The 19,162-nt window shown below is 35.1% G+C and overlaps 1 protein-coding gene and 1 long non-coding RNA gene across 7 annotated transcripts in view; both read right to left on the minus strand.

Annotated features, from left to right (window-relative positions):
* The window catches only part of LOC136035387 (uncharacterized), a 71,748-nt gene that overhangs the window by 21,121 nt on the left and 31,465 nt on the right, over positions 1 to 19,162 (minus strand). For 5 of the 6 annotated variants that reach the window (XR_010619408.1, XR_010619405.1, XR_010619406.1 and 2 more), the window contains 2 exons: positions 7,601 to 7,696; positions 2,619 to 2,759 (listed from right to left, as the gene is read on the minus strand). This is a non-coding gene — a long non-coding RNA (uncharacterized LOC136035387). The remainder of the gene's footprint in view (positions 1 to 2,618; positions 2,760 to 7,600; positions 7,697 to 19,162) is intronic. The other variant, XR_010619407.1, reaches the window with a different exon arrangement.
* LOC136035385 (DNA ligase 1-like) lies at positions 15,734 to 18,911 on the minus strand. Its single transcript, XM_065717158.1, has one exon. It carries the CDS (start codon positions 17,760 to 17,762, stop codon positions 15,975 to 15,977), a length of 1,788 nt encoding a protein of 595 aa, XP_065573230.1. The 5' UTR covers positions 17,763 to 18,911; the 3' UTR covers positions 15,734 to 15,974.

The following is a 19,162-nucleotide window of genomic DNA, read 5'->3' on the forward strand; positions in this document are numbered from 1 at the left end:
GTCAAAAACATCTTCCCATGACATAATTTGTCCTCTAAAGTCGATTCTGCTGTTTTTACTCGTCTATCTCTCAGAGCTTCAGAAAAATTAGAAAAGTCTCTAAGCTAGAATTTTATAAATTTTTAAGTTGGGGGAGAAGAGGGATTTATAAACATCTTCCCATGACATAATTGTCTTCTAAAGTGGATTCTGATGTTTTTAATGGTCTTTTCCAAAGCGCTTTAGAAATATTTAAAAATTATCTAAGCCAGAATTTTAGAAATATTTGAGTTGCGGGAGAAGAAAGAAGTCAAAACATCTTCCCACGACATAATTTGTCGTCTAAAGTGGATTCTGATGTTTGTACCGGTCTATCTCTATGAGCTTTAGAAATATTTAAAAAGTATCTAAACTAGAATCCTGAAATTTTTGAGTTAGGGGAGAAGGGGGAAGTCAAAAACATCTTCCCATGACATAATTGGTGTTCTAAAGTAGATTCTGATGTTTTTACAGGTCAAAATCTCACTGCTTCAGAAATATTTAAAAAGTATCTAGACTAGAGTTTTAGAAATTTTCGAGGTGGGGAGAAGGGGAAGTCAAAAATATCTTCCCATGACATAATTTGTATTATCGTATTTTTGTAAATTTGTCCTCGAAAGACGATTCTAATGATTTTAATGGTAATTTAAAAATTATCCAAACTAGAATTTTAGAAATTTCCGAGATGGACAAGAAGAGGGAAGTCAAAAACATCTTCCCATGACATAATTTGTCCTCTAAAGTCGATTCTGATGTTTTTACTCGTCTATCTCTCAGAGCTTCAGAAAAATTAGAAAAGTCTCTAAGCTAGAATTTTATAAATTTTTAAGTTGGGGGAGAAGAGGGATTTATAAACATCTTCCCATGACATAATTGTCTTCTAAAGTGGATTCTGACGTTTTTAATGGTCTTTCCCAAAGCGATTTAGAAATATTTAAAAATTATCTAAGCCAGAATTTTAGAAATATTTGAGTTGCGGGAGAAGAAAGAAGTCAAAACATCTTCCCACGACATAATTTGTCGTCTTAAGTTGATTCTGATGTTTGTACCGGTCTATCTCTATGAGCTTTAGAAATATTTAAAAAGTATCTAAACTAGAATTTTTTAGTTGAGGGGGAAGGGGGAAGCTAAAAAGATCTTCCCATGACGTAATTTGTCTTCTAAAGTCGATTCTAATGTTTTAATGATCTTTATCTCATCAATTTAGAATCATTTAAAAAGTATTAAACAAGAATTTTAAAAAATTTTGAGCTGGAAGAGAAGGGGAAGTAAAAAAAAAATCTTCCAATGATATAATTTATCCTCAAGGTCGATTCTGATGTTATTAATGGTCTGTCTCTGATCTTTCTGACAGTCAATTCTCATATTTTTACTGGTCAATCTCTCAGCGCTTTAGAACTAATATCTTCCCATCTTCAAATATCTTCAAAAACATCTTTCCACGACATAATCTGCCCTGTCAAGCCGATTCAGATGTTTTTACTGGTCTATCTCTCAGCGCTTTAGACGCTTTAAAAAAGTATCTAAACTAAAATTATAGAGATTTTTTTTAAATCTTTGAGCTTGGGGAGAAGGAAGAAGTCAAAAACATATTCGAACCTGTTTACACAAACAGAAAAGAAAGGGTTACAAATCTGCTCCAAAATGACCAAAATCAAACTCGTCGCAAAAACAAGCTGAAAGGAAAGAAAGAGCCTTGGCCAATCCACAGCCATCAAGCGTCTCCCATCCCACTTTTTCTGCAAAAAGAAAATTCATATTGGGCCATTAGGAACAACAATCACGCAGGGAATGTACAAGATCCAAAGCAAGCCGGTGACTAACATCCAACCCTCACGCTGTCCAAAAAGACTTTTTAGGAGAAATATAGCCATGTTGCATCTTGTTTGAAGCTGAATCTTGAAATGCTTTTCAATTTGTATTGTTGGAGGACCGAAGTGGGATATCGGCCTCTCTGACGCCACAAATCCCCCTTATCTCACCATCAATCTTACAGTAAAAAGCTGCAATGAAAAGGGCATAAACAACATGAAAAAAACTCTTAAAGACACCAAAAAAAGTCTTCTAAACTCTACTTTTTGCCTAGTTTCATAATGATGACTCCGCCAGCCTCTGCGTATTCACCCAAAGGCTTTACAGCCCCTTTCTCATTTCCAGCAACATAAATCATTTTCTACCCGAAAGCCTTTATTCTACTTTATCACGGCCTTAAACCAAGTATGAAAGTGAAATAATAGAAAGCAATATCTCGTTAGAAGATTCTGACTCGTGACACTCCCCTCCCCCCCCCCGAAAAAAATTGCATAAGATTTTTTTTCTTTTTATTATAAAGTCTACATGCTTTACATGTGTTTTTTTTCGCTTTGGCATTTTCATTGATACAAACCCCCCTCCCAGAAATAGGGGCCAGTGTATATGCATGTTCCAACCGTATTTGTCAACTGTTCATCTCCTTAAAGAAGACAAAGGAATTAAAAGACCCAACAGAAAGTTATTAGATAAAAGAGTCAGAAATAATTCCAGTCAGAGAGCTATGTTACAATAAATGAGTCGTCATTTGCCAAGATAAAAATAGAAGAAAAAGACTAGGAGATACTAACCGTAGATTAATTAGCTAATTGCTTGATTTGACCATCTGCGCAGGATCCTCAAATCTCTGACTTAGGAGCTTAAATAAAAGCTACGCTTATTTCTTTCTTCTTCCTGAGCCTGGATTCTGGCGGCAAGTTGAGCTGGCTTATCTTAAGAAGAAATTAAAACCATTAGATTTTAAACATTAAAGAAAACAAAATAAAATTGTTGTAAAAATGTACTACTTAAGGACTTACTTAATGCAAAGGAAGGAAAATGTAAGACACAGTGTATGAAATAAATGAAACGTATTACTTTAGGATATTGGGAAGCAAAAAAATAAATAAAATAGCCTTGTAGAAACGGGGCATATTTTTTTTTGAACTAAAGAAATAAGAAAAGAAAATAAACAAGGGATTTTACGACAGCCGAAAATTCATAGACTGAACAACTTGAAATAGTTTTTATGGCACTTGGTATTAACCAAGTGACATATAGCAGTCGCCAATTCTGTCGGTCTGTCGTTCTGTCTGTCGGTCTGTCTGTCGGTCTGTCTGTCGGTCTGTCTGTCGGTCCCGGTTTTGCTACTTTAGGCACTTCCAGGTAAGCTAGGACGATGAAATTTGGCAAGCGTATCAGGGACCGGACCAGATTAAATTAGAAATAGTCGTTTTCCCGATTTGACCATCTGGGGGGGAGTGGGGGCCCGGTTAATTCGCAAAAAATAGAAAAAATGAAGTATTTTTAACTTATCAGCGGGTATTTGGATCTTAATGAAATTTGATGTTTGGAATGATATTGTGTCTTAGAGCTCTTATTTTTAATCCCGACCGGATCTGATGACATTGGGGGGAGTTGGAGGGGGAAAACCTAAAGTCCCGGTTTTGCTACTTTAGGCACTTCCAGGTAAGCTAGGACGATGAAATTTGGCAAGCGTATCAGGGACCGGACCAGATTAAATTAGAAATAGTCGTTTTCCCGATTTGACCATCTGGGGGGGGGAGAAGGGGCCGGTTAATTCGGAAAAATAGAAAAAATGAAGTATTTTTAACTTATGAGCGGGTGATTGGATCTTAATGAAATTTGATGTTTGGAATGATATTGTGTCTCAGAGCTCTTATTTTAAATCCCGACTGGGTCTGATGACATTGGGGGGAGTTGGAGGGGGGAAACCTAAAATCTTGGAAAACACTTAGAGTAGAGGGATCGGGATGAAACTTGATGGGAAAAATAAGCGCAAGTCCCAGATACATGATTGACATAATCGGAACTTATTTGCTCTCTTTGGGGTAGTTGGGAGGGGGGGAGTAAGTCTTAAAAATTAGAAAAATGAGGTATTTTCAACTTACGAACGGGTGATCGGATCTCAATGAAATTTGATGTTTAGAAGGATATCGTGTCTTAGAGCTCTTATTTTAAATCCCGACCGGATCTGGTGATGGGGGCGGGGAGTTGGGAGGGGGAAACCTAAAACTTGGAAAACACTTAGAGTGGAGGGATCGGGATGAAACATGGTGGGAAAAATAAACACAAGTCCTAGATAGATGATTGACATAAACGGAACGGATCCGCTCTCTTTTGGGTAGTTGGGGGGGGGGGGTTAATTCTGAAAAATTAGAAAAAATGAGGTATTTTTAACTTACGAATGGGTGATTGGATCTCCATGAAATTTGATTTTTAGAAGGATATCGTGGCTCAAAGCTCTTATTTTAAATCCTGACCGGATCTGGTGACATTGGGGGAAGTTTGGGGTGGGGAGACCTAAAATGATGGGAAACCCTTAGATTGGAAGGATTGGGATGAAACTTGGTTGGAAAAATAAGCAAAAGTCTTGCATACGTAATTTACATAATTGGAACGGATCCGCTCAATTGCGGGGGGGGGGGGTAATTCTGAAAAATAAGAAAAATAACGTATTTTTAACTTACGAAGGAGTGATCGGATCTTCATGAAACTTCATATTTAGAAGGACCTCGTAACTCTGATATCTTATTTTAAATCTCAACCGGATCAAACGTAATTGGGGGGGGGACAGTTGGGGGGACCGGAAATCTTAGAAAATACTTAAAGCGGTGAGATCAGGATGAAACTGGATGGGAAGAATAGAAACCTGTCTAAGATACGTGACTGACATAACTGGACCGGATCTGCTCTCTTTGGTGGAATTGGGAGGGGGGAGGTAATTTTGAAAATTGAGGTATTTGTAACTTACGAAAGGGTGACCAGATCTTAATGAAATTTGATATTTAGAAGGATCTTGTGCTATAAAGTTTAACTTTAGGTTCTGACCTTCTCACAAGTGCCAAATGAGCTCTTGGCTCTTCCGACCTCGTCCAAATGAGCTCTTGGCTCTTCCGACCTCGTACCATATGAGCTCTCGTTAAACTTTATTAGCAGAAACTAAATTTGTTACTTATTCTGTACATCTGCAAACTTAAATATGTATTCACTTTATGAGTTTCTAATTATAGTTTTTTTCTAATATTTAGGCGTTTTTACTAAAACACTGTCATTTTCTTTTATCTTTATTTGGAACAGAAAGAGAGGCCACCTTGGTTTACCCCCTCCTGCCTTTATGTTGTTGTCCATGTTATTTTTAGATATCTTTTGGAAGACGTCATTGAAATCAGCACAGTGACCGAGTCTTGATAATTTCAGAATTAGTTCTATTCCAAACTGAATATGAATATAGAGAATAAATAAAGCATATATTCATTTGCAATGCTTTTGAGGAATAAGATCTTTCATAAAGTAGCTGTTCGAATTATTACACAATAATTTAGACTTAAGGCACAGTTATATTTTCTAGTACACGGTTTTGTACAACCTTAAGCCAAACAATAATTCTAAGGTGTTTTTCAAGCCTTCGATTAGAAGCTACAGTGATGACATTGATCAAATATGGAACTGAAACATGCGCACTCCGAAAAGCGGATGAAGATTTGCTATATGTTTTCCAGAGAAATTACCTACGGATTGCTCTTGGTACCCGGTTGAGTGATCGTATTTCATTCAGTAGGCTGTATGAAAAATGTGGTTCAATCCCACATTCTAGGGCTAAAGCGAAAGATGGGTTGAGATGGCTAGGACACGTAGTGGGGATGAATGATAACAGATTGCCAAAGAGTGTACTTTTCGGCCAACCACCTTGAGCTGAACGAAAAGCCAGCCGTTCTTTTCTGGGGTGGGAGGACGTCATAAAGATAGATTTAAAAGAAATGGGAGCTTCCTGGGAGGGTGTAAAAGCGAGACTTTGAATAGTTGGGACGGAGGAGGAACGTGCGTAGCTGTGTTGGCCTTAGGCAACTTGGTACAGTAGTGAGTTGTTAGTAATAGTAGTAGTAGTGGTGTGGCTCTTCATAGATATTAAAATGACTCATTTATTCCTCGGGTGGGGGGGGGATTATGTAATTTATTATTTTGAAATGTACTCATAGATATAACTTTAACAATATGATTTTCTTTTCATTAGTAATTTTGCCTGCATCATAAACACTAAAAGCGAAACAACGACGATTGAGGCAAATATAACACTTGTATATATTCCGAATGAATTTATAAATGTGACATCACTCACATGACTTTTTTTGTCCAAAATTAAGGCTCTTAATTTTCTAAAACTTCTGAACTGAAATCACATGGAATCATATGTGTAGAGGAAAATGAATTTTTATGTTCCTGTCCTATGAACGTATATCGTATTTTATCTAGATAATAATCGTGGGGGAAGGGGGAGGATGGGATCAGACAAGCGAATCAAGTTTTTAATATTCATCACAAAATAATACCCATAGATACATTTGTTTAATTTTTGGAGAAGACATCTGGACCTCTCGATTCATAGCCTGTGGCACTGTCAAGGGCAGAGATGATTATATGTTTTCTGACTCATCCAAGCTGAGAAAAAACAAGCAAATTTTTCAAAGAATATTCACTCTAAAAATAATTTGATCCTATTCTCTAATAAAATTGACACTGACACAAAAACAAAAAAGAAATATGAGCTGTTTTTCTTAATGAGACAACTCTCGGCCTCATAGAGAGGTAAAATAGAAATCAGAGGAGCAAAACCGCAAGATGTTTTTGCTTAACTTAGGTATGGGAAAGTAAAGACTGGAATGAAGCTAAAATTTAGGTATTTAAGAAGATGATTATGAAGGATGCTAGATAGGTAGGTAGGTAAGCAGGTAGGTATGCGTTTATTTCGTCAAAGAAAAATTACTAAAATTGCACTTACAATCAATAATATGCTGCTCAATTTAGGGACCTAAAATGTCCCTGTTCAGCAGCAAAACTACAACAAATAAATGATAACTATTCATTCAAAATCAAAGAAATACGCAGAGAGAAAAAAACAAAAACAAAATATAAAAAAACAGACAAAACACTATGCAATCTCTAAACAGCCATCTCTCATCATAAAAAGAAAAAAAGGGATAAATTCAGCTAAGTATCTGAAAATTAGCACTGAAGAAAGAAGAAGAGAACAAGTTGTATTTTATTGGGATCGTACACGAGTGTTCTTGTAACTAAGTTTAGTAGTGGATATTCCTTACTAGCCCAAAGGACACGAGATCGATTAGCGTATATGACGAGAATAATAAAAGATCAGCTTCGATAATTTAGACACGTCATTTGAATTAATGTAGGTCAAAATCATAAACATTCTTAATAAATAGCCAGCAATTTGGAAAGATGCAGTCAGACACAGTATATTGCGCCAACATGGTATTTTAAAAACGAAGAATCTTTAGAGATTTTGTACATTATGCACAAAGCAGAAAACTTGGACAGGGTAGGACGGTCACGATCTATCATCAATATATTTGTCTTTGATTTCAAATGTCATACTACTACGTCAATTTTGTAGCAATAGGCTACAAATAGTCATTTTTCGCAAACGATTAACGATTATATTTTTGATCGAATTATATTTATCCATTGCAAATTGGAGGCAAACTCTTTATACACACAGATCGAAAAAAGAAATAAAAAAAAAAGTTTGAAATACCTTGTCATTTGTCCAACCTCTTCAAGCAATTGATCTCTTTCTTTTCTAACATTCCTCTCTGATGTTTTCCAAAACTACACGTCTTCCATGGCTGATCTTGGAATACAAGATTATTGTGATATAGACAATAGGGATGCAATTAAAAACTACTTTTAGATGTTCACAGGCATGTTTAACGGAAATATACATTTTGAAAATCATAGTTTCACAGAGTGAACGGTGTCACCAATCTAGAGATTCTCAAAAAAGAAATGCATATTTTAGATAGTATACAATTCGGCAGTACAAAGGTTTTAGTTTCAGGGAACCGCCGTCTAGTGAAGTACCACCTAATTAGTAAAAACCGAACTAATTAGTTACGCGTTATAATACGTTTTGTCAGTAAAAGTTTTAACTGAAAATCCGTTGATTCCCAAATATAGTTACACTGTTCAAAGGTTCCGTCTTCTTAAAGTGTAGTGGGCCATATGTTTTTATTTTACTTTGTAATTGCGAATTTTTTGCCCATATTTCTTTTTTTATTTAAACCCAGAACTAGTGGTTTTATTTACGCTGATTTTTGAAATAAATAAAAAGGGAATAGTTCTGGCAAAAGTCCAAAGTCATGGCCAATTGTCGAAAAATCCAAGACAGATTGTCCAATGAAATGTGCATCAAGTGCAAGGTTAATTTTACCCCTTTGATTGCCGTTGTTACTGTCTTCGACTTATGCTACACCTCTCATAAATGTCACTCCACAATGCCGAATTAGAGTCAACCTGTTGAGGTTCTACCTTGCCTTTTCGCAATTATAATTGCCAAATTGACAATTGTCGATTATAACTAACTGACAAAGGGAAATTGTTTATGTATAGTCCAATTTGCCAATATATAGCCAAATTTGCCTATATACACAGTCAGATATTGTCATTATATCCATACTTAAATTTTTTGCCCATATTTCTTTTTTTTTTATTTAAATCTGGAACTAGTGGTTTAATTTACGCCTGCCACTGAATTACTACAGAATTCAATAGTCTGGATTCGTTCTGGTGATGAATTGACAAATCTTATTCCTGTAAAGTGTGGGGTGAAGCTAAGTCTTAAGTCCATTAATTTTCAAAAACGCACTTAGAACAGCAGTGAGAAATATCCCAACCTACTTTATTGATGGCCATATTGAATCTCGAACAAGTACAGTTTTTGAGCCACATATATATATATATATATATATATATATATATATATATATATATATATATATATATATATATATATATATATATATATATATATATATATATATATATATATATATAAATCAACAATCCTCAACAAAAAAATGAAGATATTTTAATTGGACTATCATGAAAATATTTTAATTGAGCTATCATGAAAATATTTAATTAGGCTTCACCTAACCAGGCTTTAGAGTTGAAAAAAGATTTGAAACCTGTTCGTTTATATAAACCTGTTGTTCTATAGTCGAATTAAATAAAAAAAAACTAGTTTTTTTAACTGAAAGTAAGGAGCGACATTAAAACTTAAAACGAACAGAAAATACTCCGTATATGAAATGGGTTGTCCCCTCCGAAATCCCTTGCTCTTTACGCTAAAGTTTTTAAATTGTTTTAAAAAGTAGAATTGTGGCAAAGAGTCAAACTTTAGCGTAAAGAGCGAGGGATTGCGGAGGGGACAACCCATTTCATATACGGAGTAATTTCTGTTCGTTTTAAGTTTTAATGTCGCTCCTTACTTTCAGTTAAAAAAAAAATAGTTTTTTTTTTATTTAATTCCTGAACGTTTTTGAATTCATGCATGTTTGATTTTGGCTCTCCGCACATAAGTTATTGAAATGAAATTAGTATATTAATTTTTTTTTGGCTAAATGGCTTTCTCTTAGTTTTGATCAGACGATTTTGAGAAATAAGGGGTGGAGAAGGAGGCCTAGTTGCCCTCTAATTTTTCGGTTACTTAAAAAGGCTACTAGAACTTTTAATTTTTAACGAACGTTTTTATTAGTAAAAAATATACGTAACTTAAGAATAAACTTACGTAACAAACTTTTGTATTCTTATATTTTTTATTATGAATACGAGGGGGCTTGTACCCTCGTTAATACTTCGCTCTTTACACTAAATCGTAAGTTTTGTCCCAATTCTTTAAGAATGACCCCTGAATCAAAAAGGCCGTAGAATAAATAGTTGAAATTACTAAAAATATTTTGGCATAAAGAGCGAGGTATTTATCTCCTCCTAAATACCTCGCTCTTTATGTTAAAGTATTTTTAGAACCCCTCATATGCGGAATAATCTCTGTTCGTTTTAAATTTCAATGCTATTCCTTACTTTCAATTGAAAAAACGTTTTCATGTTTATTTTTTCATTGTTTTTTTATAGTAATGCTAGAAAATCCTGCGCCCTTTTCATTGAATTTTTCTTCCCCCATGACATATTCCTCCAAGGAAAGATCCTCCCACATAGCCCTCTCCCATCAACCCCACCCCCCTAACCAAAAAATCCCCTTGAAAACGTCTGTACACTTCCCAATAACCATTACTATATGTAAACACTGGTCAAAGTTTGTAACTTGCAGCCCCTCCCCCAGGGATTGTGGGGGAGTAATTCATTCCCAAAGACATAGTTATTATGGTTTTTGACTATGCGGAACAAAATGACTATCTCAAAATTTTAATCCGTTGACTTTTGGAAAAAAATAGCGTGGGACGGGGCCTAGGTGCCCTCCAATTTTTTTGATCACTTAAAAAGGGCACTAGAACTTTTCATTTACGTAATAATGAGCCCTCTTGCGACACTCTAAGACCACTTGGTCGATACGATGACCCCTGGGGAAAAGAAAAAAAAACAAACAAATAAACACGCACCCGTGATTTGTCTTCTGGCAAAAAATACGAAATTCCACATTTTTTTAGATAGGAGCTTGAAATTTTTGCTATAGGGTTCTCTGATATGCCGAATGCGATGGTGTGATTTTCGTTAAGATTCTATGACTTTTAGGGGATGTTTCCCCTTTTTTCCAAAATAAGGCAAATTTTCTCAGGCTCGTAACTTTTGATGACAAAGACTAAATTAATAGAAACTTATATATTTAGAATCAGCGTGAAAATTCGATTCTTTTGATGTATCTCTTAGCATCAAAATTCCATTTTTTAGAGTTCCTTTTGCTATTGAGCCGGGTCGCTCCTTACTACAGTTCGTTACCACGAACTGTTTGAAAAAAAAATAATTCGGTATTTCGGGGCTTCGGACATTATTACTCCTTTGCGGAAGTTAGGCTCAAAATTGGAAAAGGATTATATTTTTTCTCTGGGCCCCTTCCACCTCTTAGTTCGTTTATTTTCCCGTTAGTTTTCACCTGTTTTCGCTTTATAGTTGTGTTATCTCTTAGCAGTTCTTTCATTAGTTGAGCTATGGTTGTGGTATATATGTTTTCTCACTCGTATAGTTGTGTTATTTTCAAACTATACTCCATAATAGAGAGGTTCCGAACACCCAGCATTGTATATTAAGCTCTGAATTTGACGTTTTTTTTCTAACGTGACCAGATTCGTCCTGCGCCCTTTTCATTGAATTTTTCTTCCCCCATGACATCTTTCTCCAAGGAAAGATCCTCCCACATAGCCCCCTCCCCTCAACACTACCCCCAAAACCAAAAAAATCCCCCTGAAAACGTCTGTACACTTCCCAATAACCATTTTTATATGTAAACACTGGTCGAAGTTTGTAACTTGCAGCCCCTCCCCCAGGGACTGTGGGGGAGTGAGTCATCTCCAAAGACATAGTTATTATGGTTTTCGACTATGCTGAACAAAATGGCTATCTCAAAATTTTGATCCGTTGACTTTGGGAAAAAAATGAGCGTGGGAGGGGGCCTAGATGCCCTCCAATTTTTTTGGTCACCTAAAAAGGGCACTAGAACTTTTCGTTTCCGTTAGAATGAGCCCTCTTGCGACATTCTAGGACCACTTGGTCGATACGATGACCCCTGGAAAAAAAAAACAAAAACAAAACAAACAAATAAATACGCACCCGTGATTTGTCTTCTGGCAAAAAATGCAAAATTCCACATTTTTGTAGATAGGAGCTTGAAACTTCTACAGTAGGGTTCTCTGATACGCTGAATCTGATGGTGCCATTTTCGTTAAGATCTTACGACTTTTAGGGGGTGCGCTTCTCAAGTGCCACTTTTAGTGGCTTTGGCAATAAAAAAAATGATCTGTATCTTTCAATCAAACAGTTCGTGGTAACGAACTGTAGTAAGGAGCGACCCGGCCCAATAGAAACCAAAACTCTAAAAGATGGAATTTTGATACCAATAGCTACATCAAAAGAATCGCATTTTAATGCTAATTTTAAATATACAAGTTTCATCAAGTTTAGTCTTACGCACCAAAAGTTACGAGCTTGAGAAAATTTGTGTTATTTTAGAAAATAGGGGAAAACACCCCCTAAAAGTCATAGAATCTTAACGAAAATTACACCATCAGATTCAGCGTATCAGAGAACCCTACTGTAGAAGTTTCAAACTCCTATCTACAAAAATGTGAAATTTTGTATTTTTTTGCCAGAAGGCAGATCACGGATGCGTGTTTATTTGTTTTTTGTTTTTTTTTTCTTTTTCCCAGGGGTGATCTTATCGACCCAGTTGTCCTAGAATGTTGCAAGAGGGGTCATTCTAACAGAAATTAAAAGTTCTAATGCCCTTTTTAAGTGACCAAAAAATTGGAGGGCACCTAGGCCCCCTCCCACGCTAATTATTTTCCCAAAGTCAACGGATCAAAATTCTGAGATAGCCATTTTATTCAGCGTAGTCGAAAAACCTTATAACTATGTCTTTGGGGACGACTTACTCCTCCACAGTCCCCGTGGGAGGGGCTACAAGTTATAAACTTTGACCAGTGCTTACATATAGTAATTGTTATTGGGAAGTGTACAGGTGTTTTCAGGAGGATTTTTTGGTTGGGGGGGGGAGGGGTTGAAAAGACGGGGATATACTGGGGGAACTTTCCATCGAGGAATTTGTCATGGGGGAAGAAAATTTGCATGAAGGGAGCGCAGGATTTACTAGCATTATTTAAAAAAAAAACAATGAAAAAATAAATATAAAAAATTTTTTTTTTCAGCTGGAAGTAAGGAGCAGCATTAAAACTTAAAACGAACAGAAATTATTACCCATATGAGGGGCTCACCTCCTTCTAATACCTCGCTCTTTACGCTAAAGTATTTTTAGTAATGACAACTATTTATTCTACAGCTTTTGTGATTCAGGGGTCATTCTTAATGAATTGGGCCAAAATTTAAGATTTAGTGTAAAGAGAGAGGTACTGACGAGGGGGCGAACCCTCTCATATGTGTAATAAAAACATGAGAATAAAAAATTCTTTACGTAAGCTAGTTTATAAGTTACGTATATCTTTTACTAATAAAAAGATTCGTAAAAAATTAAAAGTTCTAGTTGCCTTTTTTATTAACCAAAAAATTGGAGGGCAACTAGGCTTCCTCCCCCGCTCTTTTTTTCTCAAAATCATTCGATCAAAATTATGAGAAAGCCATTTAGCCCACCCCCCCCCCAAAAAAAAAAATATATGCAAATTTCGTTTTAATTATTTCTCTGCGGAGAGCCAAAATCAAAACATGCATTGATTCAAAAACGTTCAGAAATTAAATAAAAAAAAACAAATTTTTTCAACTGAAAGTAAGGAGCGACATTAAAACTTAAAACGAACAGAAATTACTTCGTATATGAAAGGGGCTGCTTCCTCATCAATGCCCCGCTCTTTACGCTAAAGCTTTTTACTGTTTTAAAAAGAAGAGTTGAGAGAAAGAGTCAAACTTTAGCGTAAAGAGCGGGGCGTTGATGAGGAAGCAGCCTTTTTCATATACGAAGTAATTTCTGTTCGTTTTAAGTTTTAATGTCGCTCCTTACTTTCAGTTGAAAAAACTTGTTTTTTTTATTTAATTCAGAAAAGAAATTAATGTATTTAAATTTCATAGCCCGAGGCTGAACTTTTCCGATTATGTCCAACTATGAAGCTAATGTCAGAATTTAATCGGTGCCAAAAATGAATCGTTGTCAACTATAGATTACGTCATAGCTGTTCATGTGCACAGGCATGATCGTAAGGAGAGTGGGGAATGTAAAAATTTGAATAAGCTCAGTTTCCAGGCTATGATTTTCATACGATTTGCAAACCCTGGGGCTAGATAAAGATCTATATCAATCTAGACTGTACTATGCAAAAAAAAGCAAAGCCTTATGTGAGGCGGTATGGGAGCCGTATCGAAAATCTCAAAAATACACAAAAACAGAGATACCAAGCAAGAACCTCTCCCCCCAACCAAAATTTGTGTATTGCAACTATACTTTTCGGTTCAAAAGACGTTATTGCTTCTCATTAAAACTTTCGTCGTTTCAACTTTCATTTCTTTTTAGGAAAATCGGCCAATTTATTCGTTTGCAGACAATAGGGATTATATTTACGATGCATCATGGTCCTCCGTTCCCCTAGCACATTTTGCTCTGGTAGATGCAAGAAGGCATTTATGCTTATGGAATATTAACCAGAACACAGAAGCATTGCCTTTTTCATTACTGTTTCTTGTTTTTTAAATTAATACTTCTTTTTTCTCTCTTTTTATTTCCTACCTAGCTATCAAGGCCCGACTGGTCCATATCTACTCTTGTCCGGACGCAGCGTGCCTTCCTATCATCCAGCTCTTTTGACACAGTAAGAGAACAGTCTAACCAGACTTTTGGAATCGTAACTAGAAAACAGAGATAATGCTTATTTTCTTCTTCTTCTACAGCCACATCTTTTTTTTTCCTTTAATTTACTGCCAATCTACTGGTACGCACTTTTTTGGACATGGCAAAGTTCCCTGCTCATCGTAAATAGAACAGGGCACCCACATTCATGGAATATTTACCTCCCTCAGAGGTACCAGGATACTATCCTATTTTTCTAAGTCATCTTTAAAGAACTGGGACAAAATTTAAGCTTTAGTGTAAAGAGTGAGGTATTAACGTGGAGGCAAGCCCTTTCGTATACATAATAAAAATATACGAATATAGATGTTCGTTACGTCAGTTAATTTATAAGTTACATATATTTTTACTAATAAAAATTTTCGTAAAAATTAACAAGTTCTAGTTGCCTTTTTAAGTAACCAAAAGATTTGAGGGCAACTAGACCTCCTCCCCCACCCCTTTTTTCTAAAAATCGTCTGATCGAAACTAAGAGAAAGCCATTTAGCCCAAAAAATAAAATAATATGGAAGTGTAGTTTTAATTATTCATGTATGGAGAGCCAAAATCAAAGCATGCATTAATTCGAAAACGTTCAGAATTAGATTTAAAAAAAAAAGTTTTTATCAGATAGTAAGGAGCGACATTAAAACTAAAAATGAACAGAAATTACTCCGCATATGAAAGGGGCTATTCCCTCCTCAACACCTCAACGCTCTTTACACAAAAGTTTTTTACTGTTTTAAAAAGTGCAGTTCAGAGAAAGAGTCAAACTTTTGCGTAAAGAACGGGACGCAGAGGAGGGAACAACTCTGTCATATACGGAGTAATTTCTGTTCGTTTTAAGTTTTAATGTTATTCCATATTTTCAGTTAAAAAACTTTTTTTTTTAATTTAATTCCATATAAACACGTCTCCAATAGTGGCTTCTTTCACTCAAACCTTACTTCACAAAAAAAAAAAAAAAAAAAAAAAAAAAAAAAAAAAAAAAAAAAAAAAAAAAAAAAAAAAAAACGCTGTTACGGATGTATGCACAGTTTTTTTTTCTGTTTGTTCGAAATTAAAGAATAAATATTTTTTTAAATTAAGGTCTGAAGATAAAAGAAACGGATGTGACCATACAAAACCCATGAAACAGAACGATTAAGAAAAAATTCTAAAGAAAAAGAAAAACTACAAAATATAAATGAATAGTAACTTGAGCCTGAAAAAGTTTGATATGAGCCCCAAGCGTTTCCAACAACAAAAATAACTAATTCTCCTAAAAAAAAGTTGCAAGTAGTAAGAGAGCAAACATTTTTAAATCATTTTCCCACAATTTTCATGATAAACTGACAACAGCCTCATTCTATTAACGCATTGACTAAACCTTGAATGAAATTCTAAACATCACTAAAACGATTTTGTATTCAGAATCAATTTAAAAAACATACAGTAGAAAATATCAACTAAACTGTAATCTCTTGCACTTTTTTTCAAATTCTTTTTCAGATTGCAGTCTGCATTTGATGTATAAAATGGGATTCGCAAGCATCAATTATTCTTCACTTTACTTAGACACAATTGAGTCCTTCTTAGCAAAATGCCTGCCAAACACTTAAAGTATACTAATAATTTTGATAGAAACTTCTTAGTGTCTTTTTTTATTCGTTTTACTGTTGATTTTTTGTCTCCGTTCCTCTATCTTTCTCTTTATCTCTTCCAACAATTCGCTAAATACCTGAAATAAATAATAACTATCCATATGATAGTAATTTCTTTGCCTTAGTTCCTTAGGTTCTTCTTTTTCACTAGTTAGAGCATTATAAGCTAGCTGCACTTCAAGAAAAGCTAATGTAGCTTCTTCTTGACAATCTAAATTTTTATCAGGATGCCATTTTAAAGCCAAACGACGGTACGCCTTTTTAATATCTGTCTGAGACGCGTTTCTTGGTAACTCAAGTATAGAATAATTATCTCTATGGTTTTCTAATGTTGTTTTTCTCTCTGGGCCTTTAGATGAAGAGGGTCTAGCTCCCGGGCCGTCTCCATGAGTTCCTCTTGAACTGCTTCCAGACGAATTGAATGACTCTCTTTCTGCTTGGGTATTTGGCCGTCTCTTTCTGCTCTGCTTTGGTCCCCTTCCTGCTTTGGTATGAGAAGTATTCTCTTGAGGCTTCTGTTTTTCTCGCTGCTTTTTCTGCTCTTCCTTTATCCTAATTTGATTTTTTTCTTCTTGTTTTCTTGTCTCCTGTCGGTCCAAAAACTCCCAGTCCTCTTCGTCCACAAGCTCCCAATCGTCTGGTATTTTTTCCATTGGTACTGGCTTCGGGATTGAGTCATTGACTTTTGCTTCTTCTGTCGACCCTTCTGGTTTAGCTTCAGCAAAAGGGGTTGACTCTTTTTCTTTCTTAGGCCTGACTCTTGTTCCTGGTCGAGTTTTCTTTTCAGTTAATTTAGGTGTTTGAGTACAGTAAGACTCTCTGTCCATGCTTCTGAAGTTACTGCATTTTTTTTCTTCTTTTTTTTTTTGCTGTTCTGTGAGAATTAATCTTTTGGCTTTATTCTCTTTCGATTCATTTGATTCCTTGATCCTTGGATCCCTTGATCCTTCTCTGATACTTGATTCCTCCATCTTTTCTTCTATAAAATCTGTCTTTTTGTCCTCTTCCTTGGTTTTAGTTTTTTCTGCAGTTGGATTGCCCCTTTTCTTTTTCTTTTTTTTCTTTTTGACAACTGTGATATAGTCACTAGTGCCAACCACCTTATCCATAGTAGGAAGCTTAATAGTTTCCTCGGATTCTTTCTGTAGTTTTTCTCTAACAATTTCTTCTTTACCCTTTTTCTTTTTTCTTGATTCCATGGAGCACAAACTTCCAAGTTCTGCTATTTTATGATTTTCAGACTGCTTTGTTCCTGCACATTCTAGTTCCATTCCTGCACATTCTTCGTTTTTAGGGGGTTCTGTTATTCGAGGGGGACTTTGATGAGATTTCTCTCTGCCGTATTTACTATTAAACTTTTTATTATTTGATTTGCCTGTATCCTTCAAACCAAAATGAGAAATAGACTCTTCTTCCCCCTCGTATGGAGTCTCTGTAACTGAGGTATGGGTTAGCTCATTGATCGAGGATGTCGTTGCATTATATGCTTGAATTTCCTTTTGAAGAGCTATGTCATTTTCAAAATTTGTCGCCGAAGGTTTTGTGTCACTTGGGTTTTCTTCGTCCCTGGTGATTTCTTCAATAGTTGTTGTGCTTACACAGTTCCTACTGCCTACACCTTTGTCAATCGGAATGGCATTGTCAAATTTAGTATCTTGTCTCGAAGAAACCTCCGTTTCAGATTCTTTATATTTTTTAACAGCCCAAAAAGTTGATATTACAACACAAGAGACTTGAACTCCAACTACAAACACTTTTAAAATTGTCCTAAACATCGGATTAACTTTAATTCTTTCTTTTCTTCCAATAACTGACTAACACACCACTTGGAATTTGGTATTTATCGTAAAGATGACGTCATATTTACAACATCACTTGAATACTCATACAATGACGTCACCTACAAATGCAAAAGACTGCAAGGAAACTACAACCTCAATGACGTCATATTAAAAATTACATCATTATATTGCAATGAAGTCACGTAAAGAGCGAACTGGTTACAATATAATAATTATTTGCTTATTTTGCCAAGGCACTTCTTCGCTGGAAAAATTGCAATTCGGAGCTGCTTCCGGAATGGTAACTCATTATTTCGGTTACTTATTAGTCAATCTTAATGTTAAAGCTTATAGTGAAAACAAATTAATAGGAATTTCAAAAGTCATTCGAACACCATCAAAAGCACGTCAGATCGAAATGAAAACTAGATCATGGGAATTTTCTTTGTCCAAAACTCCAAACAGAAAAATTACAGCCCCCCCACCTTGAGAAGCAAGGAATATCAACTTTGTATGGGTAGCACTGACATGTCTCTTTTCTCTTTTTCGTTTTTACTACTAGTGGGGCACTGGAAAACATAGTTAACTGTTTAAGGAGTCATTTGAAATGGAATTAGTATATGTAACTTTTTAAGTAAAAAAAAAAGAAAGAAAAAAGTCCGTATGAACACTGTTTTCTTATTAGGAGTCTCATTTCTTTTGCCCACCCTAATCATTCGGCTTCTTTTCATCGTGTGAGAGTCTAAACCTATTGCAAACACTGTCTGCTTTTACACTGAAACGTAGCTCTTGGCATAGGTGAATTAGTAAAATAATTATTATTCATGTAAAAGAATAAAAACAAATAGGAAATAAATTTCTTTATTTGTCCCTACTTTCTACAATTTTTTGGTTTTGTAGACTAAATGTGCTTCTCTAGATAATTCTGAAGAAAAAAAAGTCGCAACGTTAAATAAGAGTTTCTAGCTGACAACTCGGTAGAACCACATCGACCTTACCATTTACAATAGAAACGTTCGATTAGCTATTTACAAACAAGCTGTCTACAACAATCAGCTGTTTAAAAAAATGTGGACGAGCTTCATTCTGCACAAAAATATTACATTTAGATTGGATAAGATAACATAGCATATAAGATATCTTGACCTTTGGGGGATGTTTTCCCCTTTTCCAAAAATCAGGAAAATTTTCTCGGGCTCTTAGCTTTTGATGGTATGTATATATATATATATATATATATATATATATATATATATATATATATATATATATATATATATATATATATATATATATATATATATATATATATATATATATATATATATATATATATATATATATATATATATATTTGACATTGACGGAAAAATCCATAGGGACCACGCGGCAGT

Source organism: Artemia franciscana, chromosome 14 (genome assembly GCF_032884065.1).
Source record: "Artemia franciscana chromosome 14, ASM3288406v1, whole genome shotgun sequence".
Taxonomy (NCBI): Eukaryota; Metazoa; Arthropoda; class Branchiopoda; order Anostraca; family Artemiidae; genus Artemia; species Artemia franciscana.